General features: G+C 45.4%; 1 protein-coding gene across 2 annotated transcripts; it reads left to right on the top strand.

Annotated features, from left to right (window-relative positions):
- The first annotated feature begins 1,555 nt into the window (after nucleotides 1–1,555).
- On the top strand, nucleotides 1,556–16,994 carry LOC147624499 (leucine-rich repeat protein 1-like). Of its 2 annotated transcripts, XM_086819517.1 has the most exons (7): nucleotides 1,556–1,711; nucleotides 1,826–1,958; nucleotides 15,133–15,204; nucleotides 15,284–15,427; nucleotides 15,814–15,885; nucleotides 16,027–16,098; nucleotides 16,477–16,994. In XM_086819517.1, the coding sequence occupies exons 1-7, from the start codon at nucleotides 1,639–1,641 to the stop codon at nucleotides 16,544–16,546; spliced, it is 636 nt and encodes a 211-aa protein (XP_086675643.1). In that variant the 5' UTR covers nucleotides 1,556–1,638; the 3' UTR covers nucleotides 16,547–16,994. The 2 variants fall into 2 exon arrangements, with proteins under 2 accessions (XP_086675643.1, XP_086675644.1); XM_086819518.1 differs by lacking the exon at nucleotides 15,814–15,885.
- Nucleotides 16,995–20,364: the final 3,370 nt, after the last annotated feature.

Here is a 20,364-nt window from a genome sequence, read left to right as displayed (position 1 = left end):
ACAATATTATGGGGCTTCAATAAAATAAATTAGCATCTTTATAGCCCAGAACATTACTTTCTAAGGTTGAAACTTGATGATTTAAAAAAAAATACAAGAAACAAATTATTTCTTGGACACGCTTCTCATTTTTTTGTTGCATGCAACCAATGAATCCACATTTTTGTCTCTTTGCCCAATCCTTTGGAGGCAACTTCTTTTTGTGCATAATGCCTTTTGTGATGTCCATCAGCATGAGATTCAGTGCCCTCTCCTTCGCTCTCTCCTTTGTGATCTTCTCTTTCATCATCTTAGAGAACGGACCTAATTAGCTAGGGAGACGAGAAGGTGATATGGTAGGAGTTATTCCAACCTTCAACCTTTAGCTATAGGGAGAGGAGGAGGTGATATGGTAGGAGTTATTCCAACCTTCAACCTTTAGATAATTAACCGAGGCTAATCAATGTAACCATCGCGATCTTTCTCAATAGGGCACCTAAACGTTATCATGGGGTTGCAATTAAATAAATGACCATCGTTATAGTGTAGAACATTGCTTGAAATTTAACTTTAAAAAAAATACAAGATACGAATCATTTCTTGGACACGTTTCTGATTTTTTTGTTGCATGCAACCAATGAGTCCATGCTTCTGTCTCTCTATCCAATCCTTTTGGAGGCGGCTTCTTTCTTTGCATAATCCCTTCCATGATGTCCATCAGCATGAGATTTAGTGCCCTCTCCCCCTCTATCACCTTTGCGATCTTCTCTTTCATCGTCTTAGACCCAACCTAATTAGCGTCTTTATAGCCTAGAACATTACTTTCTAAGGTTGAAACCTAACGCATAAAAAAAATACAAGATATGAATCATTTCTAAGGTTGAAACCTAACGCTTAAAAAAAAAACAAGATATGAATCATTTCTTGGACGCACTTCTCATTTTTTTGTTGCATGCAACAAATGAGTCTACGCTTTTGACTCTCTATCCAATCCTCTGGAGGCGATGTCTTTCTATGCACAATCCCTTCCATGATGTCCATCAGCCAGCATGAGATTCAGTGCCCTCTCTCTCTCTCTCTCTCTCTCTCCCCCCTCTATGATCTTCTCTTTCATCGCCTTAGAACCAACCTTTGGTCTTTCTCACGGGCATGGTTAGGGCGAGTTGGGGATGTGGGTTTCTCTTCAGGCAAGTTGGGGCATAGCAAGTGTGCAAGAAGCCTTGTTTTGTGGGCAATTATAGAGGCAGTCTCAAAACAATAGGCATGTTGCAAGGGAAGGGCCTCATTGAGCGAGGAGGGTTGGGTAGGAGTAGTGGGTGAGAGGCAGTGAGAGAGATAAGAGAGATGAGAGGGTGGGGTCACGGGTGGGCAGGCGGGCGGGCGATGAAGGGGGGGCTACGGGGTGTGAGGAGCACGGCACGGGGCGGGGGGTAGACGGCCATCCCAATATAGTATGAGGATGGGGCACCTTGAAAGGTACCTACTACCACTACCACCATCTGATTAAAGAACAACTTTAACGGTGGGAAAGTGGTTCATACATGATAAACAACAAAAACTTTGTTATGTTAAAGGTGGGAAAGTGGCCCAAATACAGTTCACTTAGTGGAAGAAGGACCTATTTAATGCCTAAGAAGTCTATAGGCGACTAGTGAGACCATGGCTATGGCGTCTCGTATTCTGCTGCTCCTTGCGGTCGCCTTGCTACCATTAGCCGCCTGCAACTCAGAAGGTTTGTTTCTAGGGGGCCAAATCTCTTTTTTAGGGAGGCTTGTGGACTGTTTAGGGTATCCTAATCACCGATCCGCACAGTATTAACTTTTGTTTTTGTTTTCCGCGCGTGCAGGAGATGCCCTTCACGCTTTCAGGAGGAGCCTTTCGGACCCTGATAACGTTTTGCAGAGCTGGGATCCTACCCTTGTTAACCCTTGCACCTGGTTTCATGTCACGTGTAACAAGGATAATCACGTGACCAGAGTGTAAGCCTTACATATACCCTCCATCTATACCGAGGTTAATGTTAACATGCTTCTTGATGTGTACTCACACAAATGTATAAACCAGCAGACTTGGAGATGCCTTTGCAGTGCATCAAATGCTCTTCCCTTGGTTCTTTCAATTATAAGGACGATGTCTTCATTTTCCTAGATGCACTCTCAAACCATTGTAATGAGAAGCTATCCATTAGTAACTCAAAGCTTAGAAGCTCCTCTTTTTTTTTTCTGTACATGCTTGTATGTGGGCTGGCCTGACTGGTTTTTAGCTTATCCAAAAATAGGGGAATTATCAAATCCTTTGTATGATGCTTCTCATTAAAAGTGGGCATATGGATCTCTATTAGGTTTATGTTCCAGAAATCCTAGGCATGCCTATTAAGAATCTTTCTATCATTTTATCTCTCCGCAGAGTCAATGAGAAGTCCCCAACTGGATGGTTAATCTTGCACCTTCCTCGCTTGGCCTTATTTTGCAGTCCCCCTCCTTCTCCCTCCTCCTTCAAAAAAGGAAAAGGCTCGAGCTTATGTCCCCTTGGGTACGATGGCTGTGAACTAACCGATCAGCTGCTTTCATATTAGGAGCTCCAAAGTTATGCACTCCAGGACACTGTAAACAATGTCTTTTTTTGTAGAAAGGATTGGCTAGTCTCTCTTCTGTAGGCTTGAATGACCCTTTTCACGTTTGCAGTTATGCCATATGCCATCACAGCAGTCCCTTGGGATGCATGATCTGGCTTTAATGAATCACAGGTTTTTGCTAGATGAGCACAACCTTGTGCTTAACCCCATTATTGTGAACCACATTCATGGGAGGAAGGCTAGGGGAATGGTCCTGCTTCACTCATATGGTGCTTCTCATGCAAAAGGGCTAGGCTAGGTACTGCAGTAGCAAGCAAACGCACCAGCCGGGCAGCATCAAAAAGCTACAAGATGGGCAGCAGCAAAACAAGGGTAGAGGTGATAAGTTTCGTGGAGTTAAAAACACCTGATTAGGATGAGGGTGAGCTCATCATCTCTATTTGGTGCCCTTGTTTCATATGTAGTTTTGTGTTGATAACAAGGCCCTCAACAAGCTCATCAAGAACAAAGTTTCCTGTTCTCCTTGTTGATGACGTGTTGGATTAGCCAATAGGTGCCCATGAATTTAGAGAATGCTTGATTGTGGAGTATGTACCATCAATTGAGGATCCATCTTGTGGTGTGTTAGAATTCAACGATTCATGTGATCTTCTACAGTTATGCTCATAATGGAATGTAACATGACACTGAAATTGGCAATTATGATACAGCACGTCAAAGTAGGCCGTTGATACCACTCGCCACCTCCAGTTATAAAGGCGGCCCTCAACAAGCTCATCAAGAGCAAAGTTTAGTGTTCTCCTTGTCGATGACGTGTTGGATTAGCCAATAGGTGCCCATGAATTTAGAGAATGCTTGATTGTGGAGTTTGTACCATCAATTGAGGATCCATCTTGTGGTGTGTTAGAATTCAACGATTCATGTGATGGCCGTTGAAGGATACCACTCGCCACCTCCAGTTATAAAGGCTTCCTTGTATGACAGTGAAGCAAGATGTGCTGTTAACTAGAGAGAGAGGTAAACTTAATACAATGCTTTTGTTCTTACATTATGTGTTCCAGTTAGCTTGTTAGCACCTTGTCTATGCGTCTAATCACGTTCTGCCTGCTCTTTAGCACCTTACCTTGTCTCTGTGTCTAATCACGTTCTGCCTCTATGGGTGCACTAACCCACCTCTGTGTGTTGATGGCTATCGGCTGCCAACAATACTTGTTTGCTCTACTTGTCTTCTTGTATAACCTATGAGAGGTTTATTTGGAAGGAATTAAAGGTTTGCTTTATGTTGAGCACTCTTTTAATGAAAGAAAGTATGACACTTTTTGATACATCTTGTGAGTGCAAGCTTTTTAAGCTGATTAAATGTATTGTCTGGCCTTGTGTGGTGTTTGTTAATATATAAATGAGTTGAGGGCACAGAAGCGACTATCCCTCGTAGGGGGATCGAGACCCAAGCAAGGCCTAGATCTTGAGCTCTACCCGCACACCTCGGAGGGGTGGGCTATGGTGGTATGGTTAGGCAAGGAGCAAGATCAAGGTGTTGGTCTAGCCTCATAGCCTGGGGGTGCTTGAAAAAAATCTTGGTGGGAGCTATGGTTGGGAGGTGAGTGGCGGTACCATCTATTATGTGTTCGTGTGTTTGGACGCAAGGAATGCTCGAGAAATCATGTGGCAGTTTCACTAATCCATGCCGAGCTCTTGTCTAGGCCTCCCCTCCCCCTCAACCTACATCATCAGCCGTAAGCCCTTTTTTTTCTTTTTCTTTTTCCAACTAGCCTTATGCCCAAGGTCCTCTTGTAGTTATTGTTTTTCATTGCCCATAGGTGCTTTTTATCCGCCTGTAGGCAATGTCGCCGAGGAAGCACCTTGTGAGGTTTTGAACCCAGGACCTCCTGGTCCGATGTAAACACTTCACCACTTGGGCCATCACCTCATTAGTGTTGTAAGCGCTTTCTTGGGAAAATGCAGCCCATAGAAGTCTTGTGAGCGGCTTAGACATTGGAAATTCAATAAACAGTATCCTGCTCCTTCGTAAACAAGTAGAGCCAGATGAAAATTTGGAGTGGTTCTTGGTTTGTTAAAGCATCGAGAACACATTGATGTATAGAGTGGACATTCAATGACAAAGAGGTGTGTGTGTCGTGTTGAAGCTCTTGAAGACATTCTCTTTTTGGAATTGGACTAGGGTCATGTAAACACAACTTGTGTTGTCACGGGAGATCGTGGGAATGGTTAGCCTCTGTCACATGCATTGTGCACACTCCCGAGTGTGACATGAACATGCTTCTACCCATTGGTCAGCTCAGAGGTCGAATACGTGGCTGGATTCATGTGTTTGTAAGGGCTCTTGTGAGCAGTCCCATGTGGACAGATCTATTGGGTTATTGTGTGAAACACATTTAGTTGGATATTATTATCGGGGTTGGTAACCAGCACACCAACATTAGTTTTGCCAACACTGATGTTGACTTTCTGAGTGGCTCTCTCGGCCTGTAATTGCCCCAAATAGGGTTGAGCACAATCTTGTCACACGCTTAAACTATTAATACTATTAAACCAGATGAAATGGCACAAAACCAAATGAGATAGCAATGTTGAAATTTGCAATAGGGCCGGAAAGGGTGGACCCAGTATGTTTGCATTATCAAGAATTTCTCAAGATACAAGCTTCATGGGCATCACATGGTAGATTTCCAATAACATCCATGCAATGAAAACATTTTGCAAACATGTTTTGTCGAAGTATTGGTTGATTCCACAACTTTTCTTGTGAAGAACCTCAATCCCCATCCCTAGTGTCTTGTCACTAGAAGCTATGCTCCACTGGCATCCATACACAAGCATGTGTGCCAAGCCGAGTCATAGAAGACCTTAATGGTCAAGCACGCGGATGTAGAGTAGGTAGAGAATTTATGGAAGCTCTTACCGCTGAATTTTCTGATTTTGACTGAAGAAATCAGCTTTTGATCAAATTATTGGTGATAGAAATGCCCAAAGCATTTTTAGTAGGTACATATCCAAGAGAGAGCAGCTGAAAGGGAGTGTAGCATTCATTTGCTGGTTGTTCCAAGAGTTGGAGAAGCAAGAAACCATGCCAAAAAGTATGTGTGTGGACTAGTTATGCTGAAAATTGCCTTCCCTTATCCCCTCATGAAGCAGGCGTCTATTTCCCTGAAAGGGAGGGAGAGGATAAGCCTTTCCATATGAATAGTTGATGGCCATTTGAGTGCACAGAGCGGAAGCAAACAAGCACTAGAGTGTGCTAAGCAGAGACTGCAAGAGAGAGAGATATGGAGCAACTATGCTGAATATACTGAAATGATACAGTCCCAAGCAAGAGACAAGATGAGTCTCATAAGTGAGGGGTAAAAGGAAAGACTAGACTATGAGAAAAGTGAGAGGCCAGCCCACCTATTTATAGTCAAGAGGGGTTGGCTGACTGGACAAGAGCACCTGGTCGACTGGGAAAAAGGCACCCGACATGGGAAAATCCCAGAAAAATGTACAAAAATAGGGTGGCCAGCCCACAATCAAGGGCCATGAAAAGGGACCAAAGGGACACCAAATATGAGCAAAAACTGGGGATGAATGTGCTAAAACCCCTTTCAGCACTAGATGCTGATTGAACATACTCCGAGAAGCCGAAGATGAGGAGCCAAGGAAGCCCGAGAAACCGGCTTGGTGAACAAATCTCCTGTATTCTCCGTTGAAGGACAATACTCCAAATGCAAATCTCCAACAAGAACTCGTTCACGAACATAGTGATACTGTATGTCAATGTGTTTCGTATGAGCATGAAACATAGGGTTCTTGGTGATGGCGATGCAACTTTGATTGTCACACCAAAGAAGAGTAGATCCGGTAGGACGACAACCAAGCTCATCCAATAATCTCCGTAGCCAAATCGCCTCACATGCAGTATAACAAACCGCATGATACTCCGCCTCTATAGAGAAAAGCGCAACAGTAGGGTTCTTTTTACTACTCCATGAAATGGCTCCAGACCCAAGTGAAAAAATATAACCAGTGGTTGAATGTCGAGTATTTGGATCTCCAGACCAATTTGAATCAGACCATCCAAGAAAAGTGCATCCTTGGCCATAGAAGATGCCAAAGTCCAGAGTGCCACGCAAGTACCGAAGAACTCTGAGAACACACCGCCAATGCCGCTGATGGGGTTTGGATGAGAAAGAACTCAATAAGCTGACTGCGAAACACACGTCCAATCGGGAGTAGGTCAACCAAACCAAACAATCGACGAGAACCTGATACTGTCCCTAATCAATCCCTGGAGAAGCATCAAGAAGAGAAAGCTTCTCACTAGTATCCATAGGAGAAGATAGTGGTTTACATCCAGCCATTTGAAATCTTTCAAGTATCTCGTGTGTGTACTTCTGCTGAGAGAAGAAAATGTCCTTCGGGGTCTGCCGAATCTCAAAGCCAAGAAAATAATGCAGAAGGCCAAGATCCGTCATCTCAAACTTTGTCTCCAAAGCATCCATGATTGAACGGATCCGCATAGAATAAGAACCTGTAAAGATGAGGTCATGAACATAGACCACAATGATAACAATCAACCCCCTCTCAAGGAGGATATAAAGGTTCGAATCTGCATGAGAACGGCGCAGGCCAAGCTTTTGAAAGAACTTATCAATTTGTTGGTACCAAGCTCGTGAAGCTTGCTTCAAACCATATAAAGCTTTCTTTAGCCGGTACACTTGATCATGTTTGCTTGGAACAACAAATCTCGGCGGATGATCAACATAAATCTCCTGCGTAAGCTCTCCATTCAAGAAAGCCGACTTGATGTCCATCTGGAATACGGGCCATCTATGATGTCCTGCAAGAGCAAGAACAGTGCGAATGGTAGTCATTCGGGCCGTTGGAGCGAAGGTCTCATTGAAGTCGACTCCAGGGTGCTGAGCATAACCCTTGGCAACCAACCTCACCTTTTGCTTGTCTAAGCTGCCATCAACTCGGAACTTCGATTTGAAGATCCAGCACACACCAATCACCTTACGTTGCAGTGGCCTAGGCACCAAAATCCAAGTGCCATTCCGTTCAATAGCATCCAGCTCTACTTGCATAGCATGACGCCAAGGCTCATGTGAAAGAGCCTCGTCCACAGAAGTGGGATCAGAAGGCCATGAATGATAGAGGACATAAGAGCATAGTTAACAAACATGTTGTCCTCATGAATTTGTTTCCTTGAAACTCTAGAAGATCGCCTGAGAGAATTAGGCGGAGGAGCAAAAGGAAGCTTACGTAACCCAGAAGCATGAACTGTCTAAAAATACCATCTAGGCACATATTTGCTCGAACTCGCTGGAGGAGGAGCAGAGTCATCATCATCTGACTGAGAATCCATAGTTGGAGGTGTAACAAAAGCAGAGGGAGGAGGAGGCGGATGAAGGAGAAGCTCACCACCTCTCTCTAAAGATGTAGGAGTCTCGTCAAACACCACATCATGGCTCACAACAACTGTGTCGGCGTGCTGATCACATAGAGGATATGCCTTGGACACAGTGCTTTATCTAAGAAAAGTTATGTGCTGAGACTTCGAGTCCAACTTGGAGCGATGCTGCTTAGGCACATGTACATACGCTGAACAACCAAATACCCGAAAATGAACAACCGAGGGCTTCTCACCATGGAAAGCCTCATATGGAGTTTTATCTGGAAGAGCAGCAATAGGAGACCTATTCTGAATGTAGACAACAGTAGAAGCCGCCTCAGTCGAGAAACGTCGAGGTAATGAAGAATGCTCAAGCATAGCACGGGCCATCTCCATAATGGTCCTATTCTTCCTCTTTGTAACTCCATTCTGTGATGGAGTATATGCCATAGTAAGGTGTCTTCGAATGCCACGAGCCTTGCAATATTGCTGAAACTCCTGGGATGTAAACTCACCCCCTTTGTCGGTCTTGAGAGCCTTGACTGAGGAACCGGTCTCTTTTTCCACCTCAACTGAAAAGCCTCATCCTTGGACTTCAAAAAGAAGACCCAACTATATCTGGAGAAGTCATCCACCATCACGAGCATGTACAACGCATTACTCAAAGATGTAGTACTCATAGGACCACATAAGTCTGCATGAACAAGAGCAAGTGATGTCGAAGATCTATGTCGCCTCCTTCGGAAAGGTGGCTTAGTGTTGCTTCCCTTGTAAACAAGAGGAACAAATAGAAGATGGAGCCTTGATGGTCGGTAAACCCTCAACCAACCCATCCTTCCCTTCCCTTGTAAACAAGAGGAACAAATAGAAGATGGAGTCTTGATGGTCGGTAAACCCTCAACCAACCCATCCTTCGAAGCTCGCTATAGAAGTTGATAGCTCAAATGGCCAAACCGAGTTGCCAAAGAGCAGAAGAAGAACCAGAAGAAAGCAAAGCGGTCAACTTGTATAGACCACTATCTTGGACTCCCTGAGCCAAGATGCTACCAGTCTCCTTATCACGAATGGTAATCTCATAATGAGAGAAGATCACCTCCGCACCTTGAGCTGTAAGAGCACTCACTAATAAAAGGTTAAATGCCAAATCTGGAATGTACAAAACGTTAGAGAAGTACCTCTTGTCCTCAGAGGAGCGGGAGATGGGGATGGTGCCATGTCCATGCACTGGCACGGAAGAAGAATCACCCAAAGTGATCTTGCCTGTCCTGGCCGAAGTTCTCGAATCAATCTCAATGGGGTGTCATGTGAGCAGTAGCACCGCTATCCACAATCCATGACCGCGATTGAGAAGTCACAAGAGCAAGTACACAACGAGTACCTGCTAATAGAAGAATACCATCATCCTTCTTGGTTTGAGACACTGCTGTAGAGGAAGAGTTCTTTGCTTCTTCATCCCTCTTCTTCTTGTGACATTGGGGCGATTTATGACCCTTCTTGCCACAATAATGACACTCAATGTCCTTGTTTTTAGAAGATCTGCTTTTGTCTTTGTCTTTATCCTTGTCGTTATCCTTGGAGTTCTTGTCAGAACCCCCTTTTCCTTTCTTCTGTTGATTCTTCCCTTTATCTCGTGCAGCCAAAGCTCCATCAGAACCACTAGAGGTACCTGTCAGCTCCTCAAAGCGAGACTCAATCTGCATAATGGAGGGGAGAACTTCCTCCCAAGTAACTGGAACAGGATGAGGAGAAGAAACAAGAGACTGAAAATAAGCATCAAACCTCTCTGGAAGCTTGGAGAGAAGTCGAATAGCCATATCCTTTATAGAGATATCCTTGCCACAAACATCAAGCTCATCCCGAAGATCTTTCATCTTAGAGATGAAAGCAGATAAAGATGGAAAGGTAGAAATTGATAGGTTCATAAGCTGCTTCTTCAAAGCCAAAATCCATCTTGGAGACTTAATCTCGTAAAGATCTGCAAATGCCTTCCAAACTTCATGTGGAGCGTCTGTTGTACACACATGAGAAAGAACATAATCTTGACAATTCAACATCAAAAAATAGAAAACACGATGATCGTTTGCTTGCCAAATATCAATTTATGCTTGAGTCACACCACCGGAAGCAAGAGTGGGAGGAGTGGCATTGGCAAGTGTAACAAGCCAATCCCAGCAGCAATTGTCTAGAAAACGCAGCAACCAGAGGGCTGCAAATCTGGGAAAAACGGAGAGGTGAAGGGGCTATAGACAGGGCAAAATCTAGGGCAGCAGAGAGAACGTTGAACCGGGAGCTTTGATACCATGAACGAGTGCATAGAGTGGAAGCAAACAAGCACTAGAGTGTGCTAAGCAAAGAGTGCAAGAGAGAGAGAGATATGGAGCAACTATGCGGAATATACTGAAATGATACAGTCCCAAGCAAGAGACAGGATGAGCCTCATAAGTGAGGGAGCTAAAGGAAAGACTAGACGATGAGAAAAGTGAGAGGCCAGCCCACCTATTTATAGGTAAGAGGGGCTGGCCCACTAGACGAGCACCTGGCCGACTGGACATGGTGATATTGGCCGACTAGGAAAAAGGCACCCGACATGGGAAAAATCCAAGAAAAATGTACAAAAATAAGGTGGCCAGCCCACAATCAAGGGCCATGAAAAGGGACCAAAAGGGACACCAAATATGAGCAGGAATTGGGGATGAATGTGCTAACAATTGGGCCACCTCAACAAGAGCCACACCTCTCCCATAAGTGGAGAGGGTGCCCAATAAGCTGTCCACACCCTTTCACTTAAAAAAAGTGCGTGATTTATGAGAGCTTGGTTGTCTGCCATACCCAAACTCACCTATAACTTGTCTGCCCAATCTTAATGAAGTGTGGATGCCTAAATTCACTTATAAGTTGTCTGGCCGTACTTTAATGAAGTGTGGACTTGCAAAGCAGCACAATGAGCTAAAACACAAATAAGCTTAATGTCATGTGCATCATAGATGCCATGGACATTCTCTTGGCTAGATCCAGAGGGGGGCAAATAGATAAATAGTATGAACCAGATAGAGTCAGACTGTGGAGCACAAGATACAAAAGTGGCCAGTTTGGACTTGGAGAAGGACCAGCAGTCGGCCAGTTTCCTAGCAGTCCAAGAAGTCCAAGAGGGGGTATAAAAGGCAAAGGGTGCTCCTCATGGTAGGCATTCAGCCCACTAGGGGTTTGGATCAGTAGGGTCCTAGTCTAGGGCAGAATTTTGGGTGTTTTACCACCTTTTCTAGAAGGCAGCCTAGGGCTGCAGACATGTACCTTTTTGTACCATAGTATTTACTGAATTTCCAGCACTTCTCTCTCTCTCTCTCTCTCTCTCTCTCTCTACTCTCTCTCTACCTGCGTTTTTGCATCAGATGGTGCGTTTTTGCATCAGAAGGTTTCCAAGAGTGTTTAGGGCTGAAAGAAGACTACCCAGAGCTTCCGCGTGTTACATTGGTATCAGAGCATCAGGCTCAGCAAAGCTAAACATTGATTCAGTCCCAGATGATGGTGTACAGGTCCAAGGTACAAGAAAGTACACGGATTTGAAGCCCAAGGCGGGAACACAGATCGGGAAGAACTCCCAGGAGGTTTGTTGGTGGTGTTCCACAGTGCCAGATGGGGATGGCAGTTCCGTGAGCCAGATAGGTTCTCAAGTAACGGTCCCAAGGGAGGTTGATCCTCCAAGGGTGATGTGAGAGTGCCAGACTCAGTTCCCAGGAAAGAAGACCAAGACCGTGTTCAGAGTCAGGGCAGGAATGGATTGTGGACTAGAGGAAGACCAGATGCATAGATCTTCATCAGAGACAGAGTGGTTTGGAGAACAGACCGGATTTTCAGAGAAAAAGGGTTGCCAGGGATGGATGATGACAGAGGGACTTCGGGACAGGATTGGGATGATGACAGTCATCCAAGAGCAGGTTGGATTCCCGTCATCAAGTTTAGCAGAGGGGGATGTCATGTGCATCATAGATGCCATGGACATTCTCTTGGCTAGATCCAAAGGGGGGCAAATAGATAAATAGTATGAACCAGATAGAGTCAGACTGTGGAGCACAAGATACAGAAGTGGCCAGTTTGGACTTGGAGAAGGACCAGCAGTCGGCCAGTTTCCCAGCAGTCCAAGAAGTCCAAGAGGGGGTATAAAAGGCAAAGGGTGCTCCTCATGGTAGGCATTCAGCCCACTAGGGGTTTGGATCAGTAGGGTCCTAGTCTCTGGCAGAATTTTGGGTGTTTTACCACCTTTTCTAGAAGGCAGCCTAGGGCTGCAGACATGTACCTTTTTGTACCATAGTATATACTGAATTTCCAGCACTTCTCTCTCTCTCTCTCTCTACTCTCTCTCTACCTGCGTTTTTGCATCAGATGGTGCGTTTTTGCATCAGAAGGTTTCCAAGAGTGTTTAGGGCTGAAAGAAGACTACCCAGAGCTTCCGCGTGTTACACTTAAACAAAGAGTTTAGGGTCACACCTACCATGTGTCTACAGTCCACAAGCAAGGTCAGAATACAGGTTCACGTGCACGGTTCACGAGAGGGCGTCCCTGTCCGTAATCTAAACACAGATCTTGCAGGCAGTAAAACATTTCACACGAAAACAATTCTAGGCATGCAAGTGTGCCATGCATAAGATTGTATTGGTCAATCTCCCTTTCATTCAGCTTGTAGCAGAGGTGGTCATTCTGGGCGTAGACATTACGTCCCTAGGCCAACCGGAATACCATAATCTGGATATGGGTGCGAACCAAAATCCCGAGCCTCTCATATGCAGCCTACTAGCCCCTGGTGTAGACATCAGTCCCCCTAACATGAGGTGCCAGTCCACATGACCCTTGGCATAGATGTAAGTCCCTTGCCACAAGGGTGTCATGTCCACACTATGGAGTCCGTTCGTAGGTCTGGAAGCGTAGAGAATGCCCAATTAGTGACACGATATCCCTTGGATGTGGGCACACGTGAAGTGCGCACACAGACTCCCCCCGGGCCTCCCTTCTCTCCCCCTCTCTTTTTCTTACCTCATTGGAGGTTTGTAGTGTGCCTACATACAGATGTTTCTTTTTCTACTAATTGAAAAATCCTCTCTTGGAAAAAGAAAGAAAGCACTACTTCAAATTCTGGACTTGGAGCCTTGCATGCGCTCTACAGACCGTCTGTGCACAGCTCCTGAACTATTATGTCAGCATGTTCGTATAGAAAAACAAGTCGCACGTGTGAACTCCACTGAAGCAGCTGGTGACATGTGAAACGGGTGTGGAGCTAATAGAGCAAGGTGGTCTCCACCTGTGGAGAAGGTCGGTTCTCTTTACTTTCATGGAGCTGGTACAACAGGTGTGTCAACTTTACAATCTCCCTCTGATGTGTGTGAGAAATGCAGACAAGTCGTCAAAAGCAAGCCGCTCCTTCAGGGGTCGAAAGAATGAAAGCACATTGCCTTTCCAATGTCACATGCGGAAGCTATGGGAGTCTTCTTTCAGCCCTAAACACAATCTTGGAACATGCTTGATGCAAAACACATACAGAAGAGAGAGAAGAGAGAGAGAGAGAGAGAGAGAGAGCTGAGTATTCAGTATATTCATAATGTACAAAAAGGTAGTACAATCTTGCAGCCATAGGTTGCCTTCATGAAAAGGTAGACACTCTAGTCTAGTCCTAGATCTATAACCCAACTCACAAAAAGTTGAATGATCAAAACGATGAGCACTTTTGCCTTTATAGGCCTTGGAATAAACTAGTGAATTGGCCAACTGCTGGTCGGCCAGGTCCTGGACAAAGTCCATCAGTTTTGCTTCAGCCGACAAGTGATTAATCCCTCATAAATTTGGCTAACAGCCCCCGACTCTTCCTCCACCAGTTCTTCCCTGCCGAAAACAAACACATGCTCCTAATTTGGTTCTAACCTGATTATTTATCTTGTTTCCCTTCAGGATTAGCTTTGAGATCAGCCTTGCACATGTCTTGCACATGACATCCCCCTCTACTAAACTTGATGGCGGGATTCCAATGTGTATTCTTGGATGATTGTCATCATCCCGTTTTCTATTCACGAAGTCCTACCCTGTTATCTTTCCCTTCCTGGCAATCTTTTTACTGAAAACCCTGCTCGGTCTCCAAATCCACTCTAACTCTGATAAAGATTTGTGCATCTGTTCCATCTTGTCCCCTTTCCATTCCTGCCCTAACCTTGCTCGGTCTCCAAATCCACTCCAACTCTGATGAAGATCTGTGCATCTGTTCCATCCTGTCCCCTTTCCATTCTTGCCCTATCCTTGAACATCTTCTTTTCTCGAGTATTGAGTCTGGCACTCTCACTCCACCCCTTGCAGGAGCATCCTCCTTTGGAACTATTGCTTGAAAGCCTTTCTTGGTGCGCCCCAAGTGCCCGACTCACAAGACTGCCATTTCCCTTGGGTCTTGTGGAACACCACCAACTGACCTCCTGGGAATTTCTTCCATGTCTTGTGTTCCTTTCCTTGGGCCTTGTACCTATGCACTTTCTTGTACCTTGGGACCTGTGCACCTTCATTTGGGACTGAATCAGTGTTTAGCCTTGCTGAGCTTGATGCTCTGAATACCAATGTCACATGCAAAGGCTCTAGGAGTCTTCTTTCAGCCCTACACACCATCTTGGAACATGCGTGATGCAAAACGCATATAGAAGAGAGAAGAAAGAGAGATAGCGAGTAGACACCCTTGTCTAGTCCTAGATCTATGACCCCAACTCATAAAGAGTTGAATGATCAAAACGATGAGCACTTTTCCCTTTTATGGGCCTTCGAATAAACTATTGAACTGGCTGACTGTTGGTCGGCCAGGTCTTTGGACAAAGTCCATCAGTTTTGCTTCAGCCGACAGGTGATTAATCCCTCATAAATCTGGCCGACAGCCCCCAACTCTTCCTCCACCCAAGAATCCCAAAAGCGCAACACATGCTCCTAATCTGGTTCTAACCTAATTCTTTATCTTGTTGCCCTTCAGGATTAGCTCTGAGATCAGCCCTGCACATGACAGTTTTCCACTTTGCCCCACAAATAAAAATATAACCCAAGTGTTTCTTGTGACCACTGAAAGTGGGTTTTTCACTTTGCCATGCAAATTTTATAAACAAAAGAATTTTAATACCCTTTTGCCCTAAAGGGATTTTGTTTATAAAGATTGTTTTTTTTCTTTTTGCAGCGATCTGGGCAATTCCAATCTCTCAGGGCGACTTGTTCCGGAGCTTGGAAATCTTCAACATCTTCAATACCTGTATGTACCTTTTTGCTACTTCAATTTTTAAATTATCTGGGAGAGCATGTTTTAATGGGGCACCCAAAACTTTCATCAGGGAGCTGTATAAGAATAGGATTGGTGGGGCACTTCCTGAAGAGCTGGGGAATCTGAAGAATCTGGTGAGCCTGGATCTCTACAATAACAGCCTAACAGGGGAGATACCTAGCTCCTTGGGCAACTTGAAGTCTCTGGTTTTTCTGTAAGTAGCTCTTGGAAGGGAGGTCCTTGTATATCGTCTCAAGTGTAAGCCGCTTTTTTTCTCCTTTTTACATGGAATTTTCGGACAATGAGTAGGTGGCAGTGTATATTTTGTTCTTTTACCAATCAGTGTAATACTTCCTTATCTTTATCTTTGTGTGTGGGTGTGTGAGCGCTTTTTTTTGTTGGGGAGAGAGAGAGGGAGGGAGGAGGGGGGGATGGGGAGGTATTTGAGTGCTAAAAATCGCAGGCTTTACAGACATAATCCAACCTTTGAAAAGGGCCCATCCCTGGGTGCGGGATTTCTGGTTTTAACCCTCACCTGTTTAATGGGTGGGGGAATGCGCTTGAAGACTACTAACAAGATTACGTGTTTACTTTGTCTAGGCGCCTAAACAGCAACAGATTGTCGGGGCGGATCCCTCGATCCCTAGTTGGCATAGGCAATCTCAAAGTTGTGTAGGTCCCCTAACTTTGTGGCAAGGATACTATGGGATTGGTTTACTCATAACCTGTGGCATGTTTTTTTGAAGTCACTGCAGGTGTTCTTAAAAGTGTGTGCAGGTGTGACATAGTTTCTTTTTTTTTCCTTTTATTTAGAGATTTATCAAGCAATGATCTCTGTGGAACAATACCGACATCAGGAGCATTTGAGCATTTTACTTTGAAGAGGTAATTAGGTTTTCAGTATGAGCACTTTTATTTTTGGTATCAGGAGGCGGAACATTAGCTTTGCAAATAATGTGGCTGACTTGCTTGCTAGCTTTGATGGGAAAATTCACAAACCCTTAAGGTTCATACCTGAAGGGTGGCTTCACAACATAGGCTCTGCCCACACCCTTGGCTAAAAAGGCTGCCACATCCTGTGGCTCCTGATGCGTCTGGGAGAGGCAGGTCATGGGTGGTCTGCTGATGCCTTGGCAGGCCTGGATAAGCTCCATCTTTGAGAAGCCACTCTTAAGTCCCGAGGTGTTGAATGTTGGGAAATAGATAACGGCTTCTATTGTGGATGGAGAGCTCACTTGACTGAAGCCTTGTGCCTTTTGACAGCTTTGACAACAACCCTCGGTTAAATGGCCCTGAATTACTGGGATCAGTTGCGTACGATTCAGGGTGCTAGTAAGAAACTCACAAGACTATCTCCACTTATATACAAAGACGGCTGCAATGGGGCATTATGTATTGTGTTGTGCTCTTATAAAAGTGTTTATCATCAATGGAGCAGCTAGGTATGGGTCAAGTATAAGTATTTTGGGCTTCACATCTCAACTTTAATGGCTATACAAGAAATCTAGAGAAACTTCTCTCTGATTGCACAGAACACTATATTTTGGGTCCCTCATATCCCATGCCACTTTCTTTCTATGGGCCAAGCATAAGATACGGAATCTCTGACAGTCACTATTTTGTGTATAAAATGTGTGAGCTCACACATGCACATGATCATGAATATGAAAACAAAAGCAAATTAAAACTGTTCTATCGGCGGAGAGACAGAGAGAGAGATGCATGTATCAAAAATTCATATGAATCGTTGTATTGAAGACTCATATAGCCTTCCTTTAAAAGTTTTTTAGTGTAGTCTGTGATGATGTCGCGCTCTTAGCTTACACATTAAAAAGCTCCTCCTCCTACCCCCCCCCCCCGCCCCCCCTGTGTGGTGTCTATTGTGTAGTGATTTAAATATGTGGCTTGTAAGCTAGCTCAATGTCATGTGCATCCCATTTGAGTGCCACAAAACATAGGTCGCCCTAGTGCAATGCTTAGCTAGAGTTTTTTGCATGTTGAATTAGGTTTGCATGCCAAAATGAGAGAGAGAGAGAGAGAGAGAGAGAGAGTTGGTAGGGGGGAGAGAGAGCAAGAGTGAGAAGAGAAAGAAAAGAGAAGGGGGGGGGGAGAGAGAGAGAGAGAGAAGGGAGAGTGACACAAGAGAGAGATAGAGAAGGGAGAGAGAAAGAGATGGTAGGAGAGAGAGGAGAGAAAGAGAGAGATGGTAGAGTGTTCAAGTAGAGAGGGAAGTAGTCAAGAAATGCTCCCTCATTGACAACCCCCCACCTCTTCCTCCTCAAAGAGACAATTTTGAAGTTCCTTGGAAATTGATGAATTGAGCTTGCCCTCTTCCAAATAGGATTTGGAGAAATACACCACCTTACAATCTATTGAGCTATAAAATAGAATTCAGAGAGATCCGGGTCTCGATCCCACTCCAAAGGCTCTTCTAAACCTCCTTGGAAATTGACAAGTTGAACTCATCTTCTTCCCAAGAGGATTTGGAGAAATGCACCTACTCGAATTCTATCAAGCTAATCTTACCTTCCTTGAATCCGCAATTTGGGGAGATTTGCCCATTGGTTCATGTCCTAGTCTTGGTTCTGGCAACGATATCTCTACAAAAACACCCCTTGTGATCACGTCTCCCAAGAGAGCTCCTCTTATCTTGGAAGCTCTCCCGAAGTTGGGCCAATGCTCTTGGTTTTGAGTTGCTCTTGCTCTTCCAAAGAGGATTAGGAGAAATGCACTTACTCGAAATCTACCAAGCTAATCTCAATGCACTTACTCGAAATCTATCAAGCTAATCTCATCTTCCGCCAATAGGGGGGGTTTCCTAGTGGTATGGGTTCCAGCCTTGTATCTTACATTTGGGGTAACTCATCTTCTTCCCAAGAGGATTTGGAGAAATGCACCTACTCGAATTCTATCAAGCTAATCTTACCTTCCTTGAATCCGCAATTTGGGGAGATTTGCCCATTGGTTCATGTCCTAGTCTTGGTTCTGGCAACGATATCTCTACAAAAACACCCCTTGTGATCACGTCTCCCAAGAGAGCTCCTCTTATCTTGGAAGCTCTCCCGAAGTTGGGCCAATGCTCTTGGTTTTGAGTTGCTCTTGCTCTTCCAAAGAGGATTAGGAGAAATGCACTTACTCGAAATCTACCAAGCTAATCTCAATGCACTTACTCGAAATCTATCAAGCTAATCTCATCTTCCGCCAATAGGGGGGGTTTCCTAGTGGTATGGGTTCCAGCCTTGTATCTTACATTTGGGGTAACGATGCCTCTACGAAGACACCTCCTCCTATGATCAAGAGCTCCTCTTATCTTGGAAGCTCTCCCTTAATTGGGCCAACACTCTTGGTTTTGAGTTGCTCCTCAACCCTAGGTGACTCCATGAGGACTTTATCTTATGTTGCCATGCACATTACCATCACACTATATGTCAACTCTTGACAATTTGGGCTTTCCCAAAAAGCTTTGCTTGATGTGTTTCTTCCTTCAGTTGTCAACGCTCCTCGATTTCGCACTTAAAACTCCTCCACGATGCCTCCAACGCCCGCCAATGCGTCTCTTGCATGTGTTCAAGGCTCTCCATGATCTTGCGGAGGGGTATAAGAAAGAAGCCATTTCCTACCTAGGTTAGACTTAGGCCAAGACTTTTGCAAGTCCTAGACCATGCTACATTCAAACATGGATTGAAACCCTACATTGAATCTCGGGTAGGATTGAACTAATGCAAAACAAGGTAAACCTAGCTCTATAGCTTTCCTCTCTCCTATCTCTATATTTGACCCCTCTCTCTCTCTCTCTCCTCTTTTCTCATTCTCTCTTGCTTCTCTCTTTCCTCTCTTCTCTCTCCTTCTCGTTTTTGTCTCCTCTCTCTCTCTCTCTCTCTCTTGCTTCTCTCTTTCCTCTCTCTTCTCTCTCCTACCACTTCTCTCTCGTTTTTGTATCTCTCTCTCTCCCCCTCCCTCCCTCCCCCTCGCTGCTCGCGCTGCGCGCTGGTGTCCATGGCGTGACGCCTTTGCTCCTTCGTTGCTCGCGCTACGCGCTGGTGGTCTCCCTCGCTCTCTCGCGCTGTTCGCATTGCCCTTCGTACCCACCTCGCCCAAGTTGCCTTGCTTACACCGCGCACCCCTATTGTACTGCGTTGCTGTGCTGACCTGCTCGCGCTGTACTTGCGCTGCCAGAAATACTGCACGTCCACCATGCGTCCCTGCTTCCGTGCTGTACAGGCGCGCGCTTCCCCTCTGCCTCCGCGGCTCGCCAGGCCTTCCCTTTTCCCACCCGTACACTGCGTGTCCGCCTTCCAGGTGCGCTCCCCCTTCGCTTCCCCACACACTGCTGCGTGTCCGCCTTCCAGGCATAATCGCCCGCTTCCCCACACACTGCGTGTCCGCCTTCCCTTTTCCCACCCTCCATTGCTCAGGCCCCTAAGGCAGCAACTAGGGGAAATAACACAATGAACCTACAGGAGCTGGAGGCATACATCATGCCACCAACAAACAGGCCTTCTTAGACAGGCAGGCTACCCTCAAGGGCACACAGGTGTACATGGGAGATGATCTCACTCCAGCACAGGTGGCACACCGGCGTGAGGCGATGGTGATTGTTCATCATGAGGCCCGCAGAGCAGGCAAGTGGGTTATCTATAGAGATGGTAGAGTCATTATCACACTGAGCGTCGTCCCAAATAAGGACACGGGGTCTATGAGACCAAACACCTAGGGTTGGCAATATGGAACTGCAATGGCATGCTGTGGTCGAATCTAGGAGGCTTGAGCGAGATTCTCACAGGCAGGGATGCCATTTTTTTACAGAGACTCATCAGAGCCGTGGGAGGGGCTTACCATACATAGCCGGGTATAAGTGGGAGTCAGCTTTTCAAGGCAAGACCCGCACATCAGGAGTACGTGGCTCTGGCGGGGTAGCTGTCCTTTTTAGATCCCATATCCGACAGATTCTCAGCATTGTCCAGAAAGGACGAGGATGCACGATATCTTTGGGTGTAGTGATAGAGTCATCCACATTGCTGTGTGTTATTTTGCACCACGCCACTCCCCTTACACTGCACAGCATGGCTAGTCACCGTACTTACCATTATATGAGGATATCATGGAGTTCTCACAGTTGGGGGAAGTCCTCCTACTTGGGGATTTCAACGC

Source organism: Cibotium barometz, chromosome 25 (assembly GCF_041138505.1).
Source record: "Cibotium barometz isolate CiBa-2024 chromosome 25, ASM4113850v1, whole genome shotgun sequence".
Classification (NCBI taxonomy): domain Eukaryota; kingdom Viridiplantae; phylum Streptophyta; class Polypodiopsida; order Cyatheales; family Cibotiaceae; genus Cibotium; species Cibotium barometz.
Note: the sequence above shows the minus strand (reverse complement) of the source record. Positions and strands in the feature narration are given on the sequence as shown.

Bases quoted from the DNA above. Each gene is read 5' to 3' on its own strand.
- LOC147624499 (XM_086819517.1), top strand. From the start codon at position 1,639: ATGGCTATGGCGTCTCGTATTCTGCTGCTCCTTGCGGTCGCCTTGCTA. The intron at 1,959-15,132 runs GTAAGCCTTACA...TTCTTTTTGCAG, and splicing joins GATAATCACGTGACCAGAGT to CGATCTGGGCAATTCCAATC. The intron at 15,428-15,813 runs GTAAGTAGCTCT...TACTTTGTCTAG, and splicing joins TTGAAGTCTCTGGTTTTTCT to GCGCCTAAACAGCAACAGAT.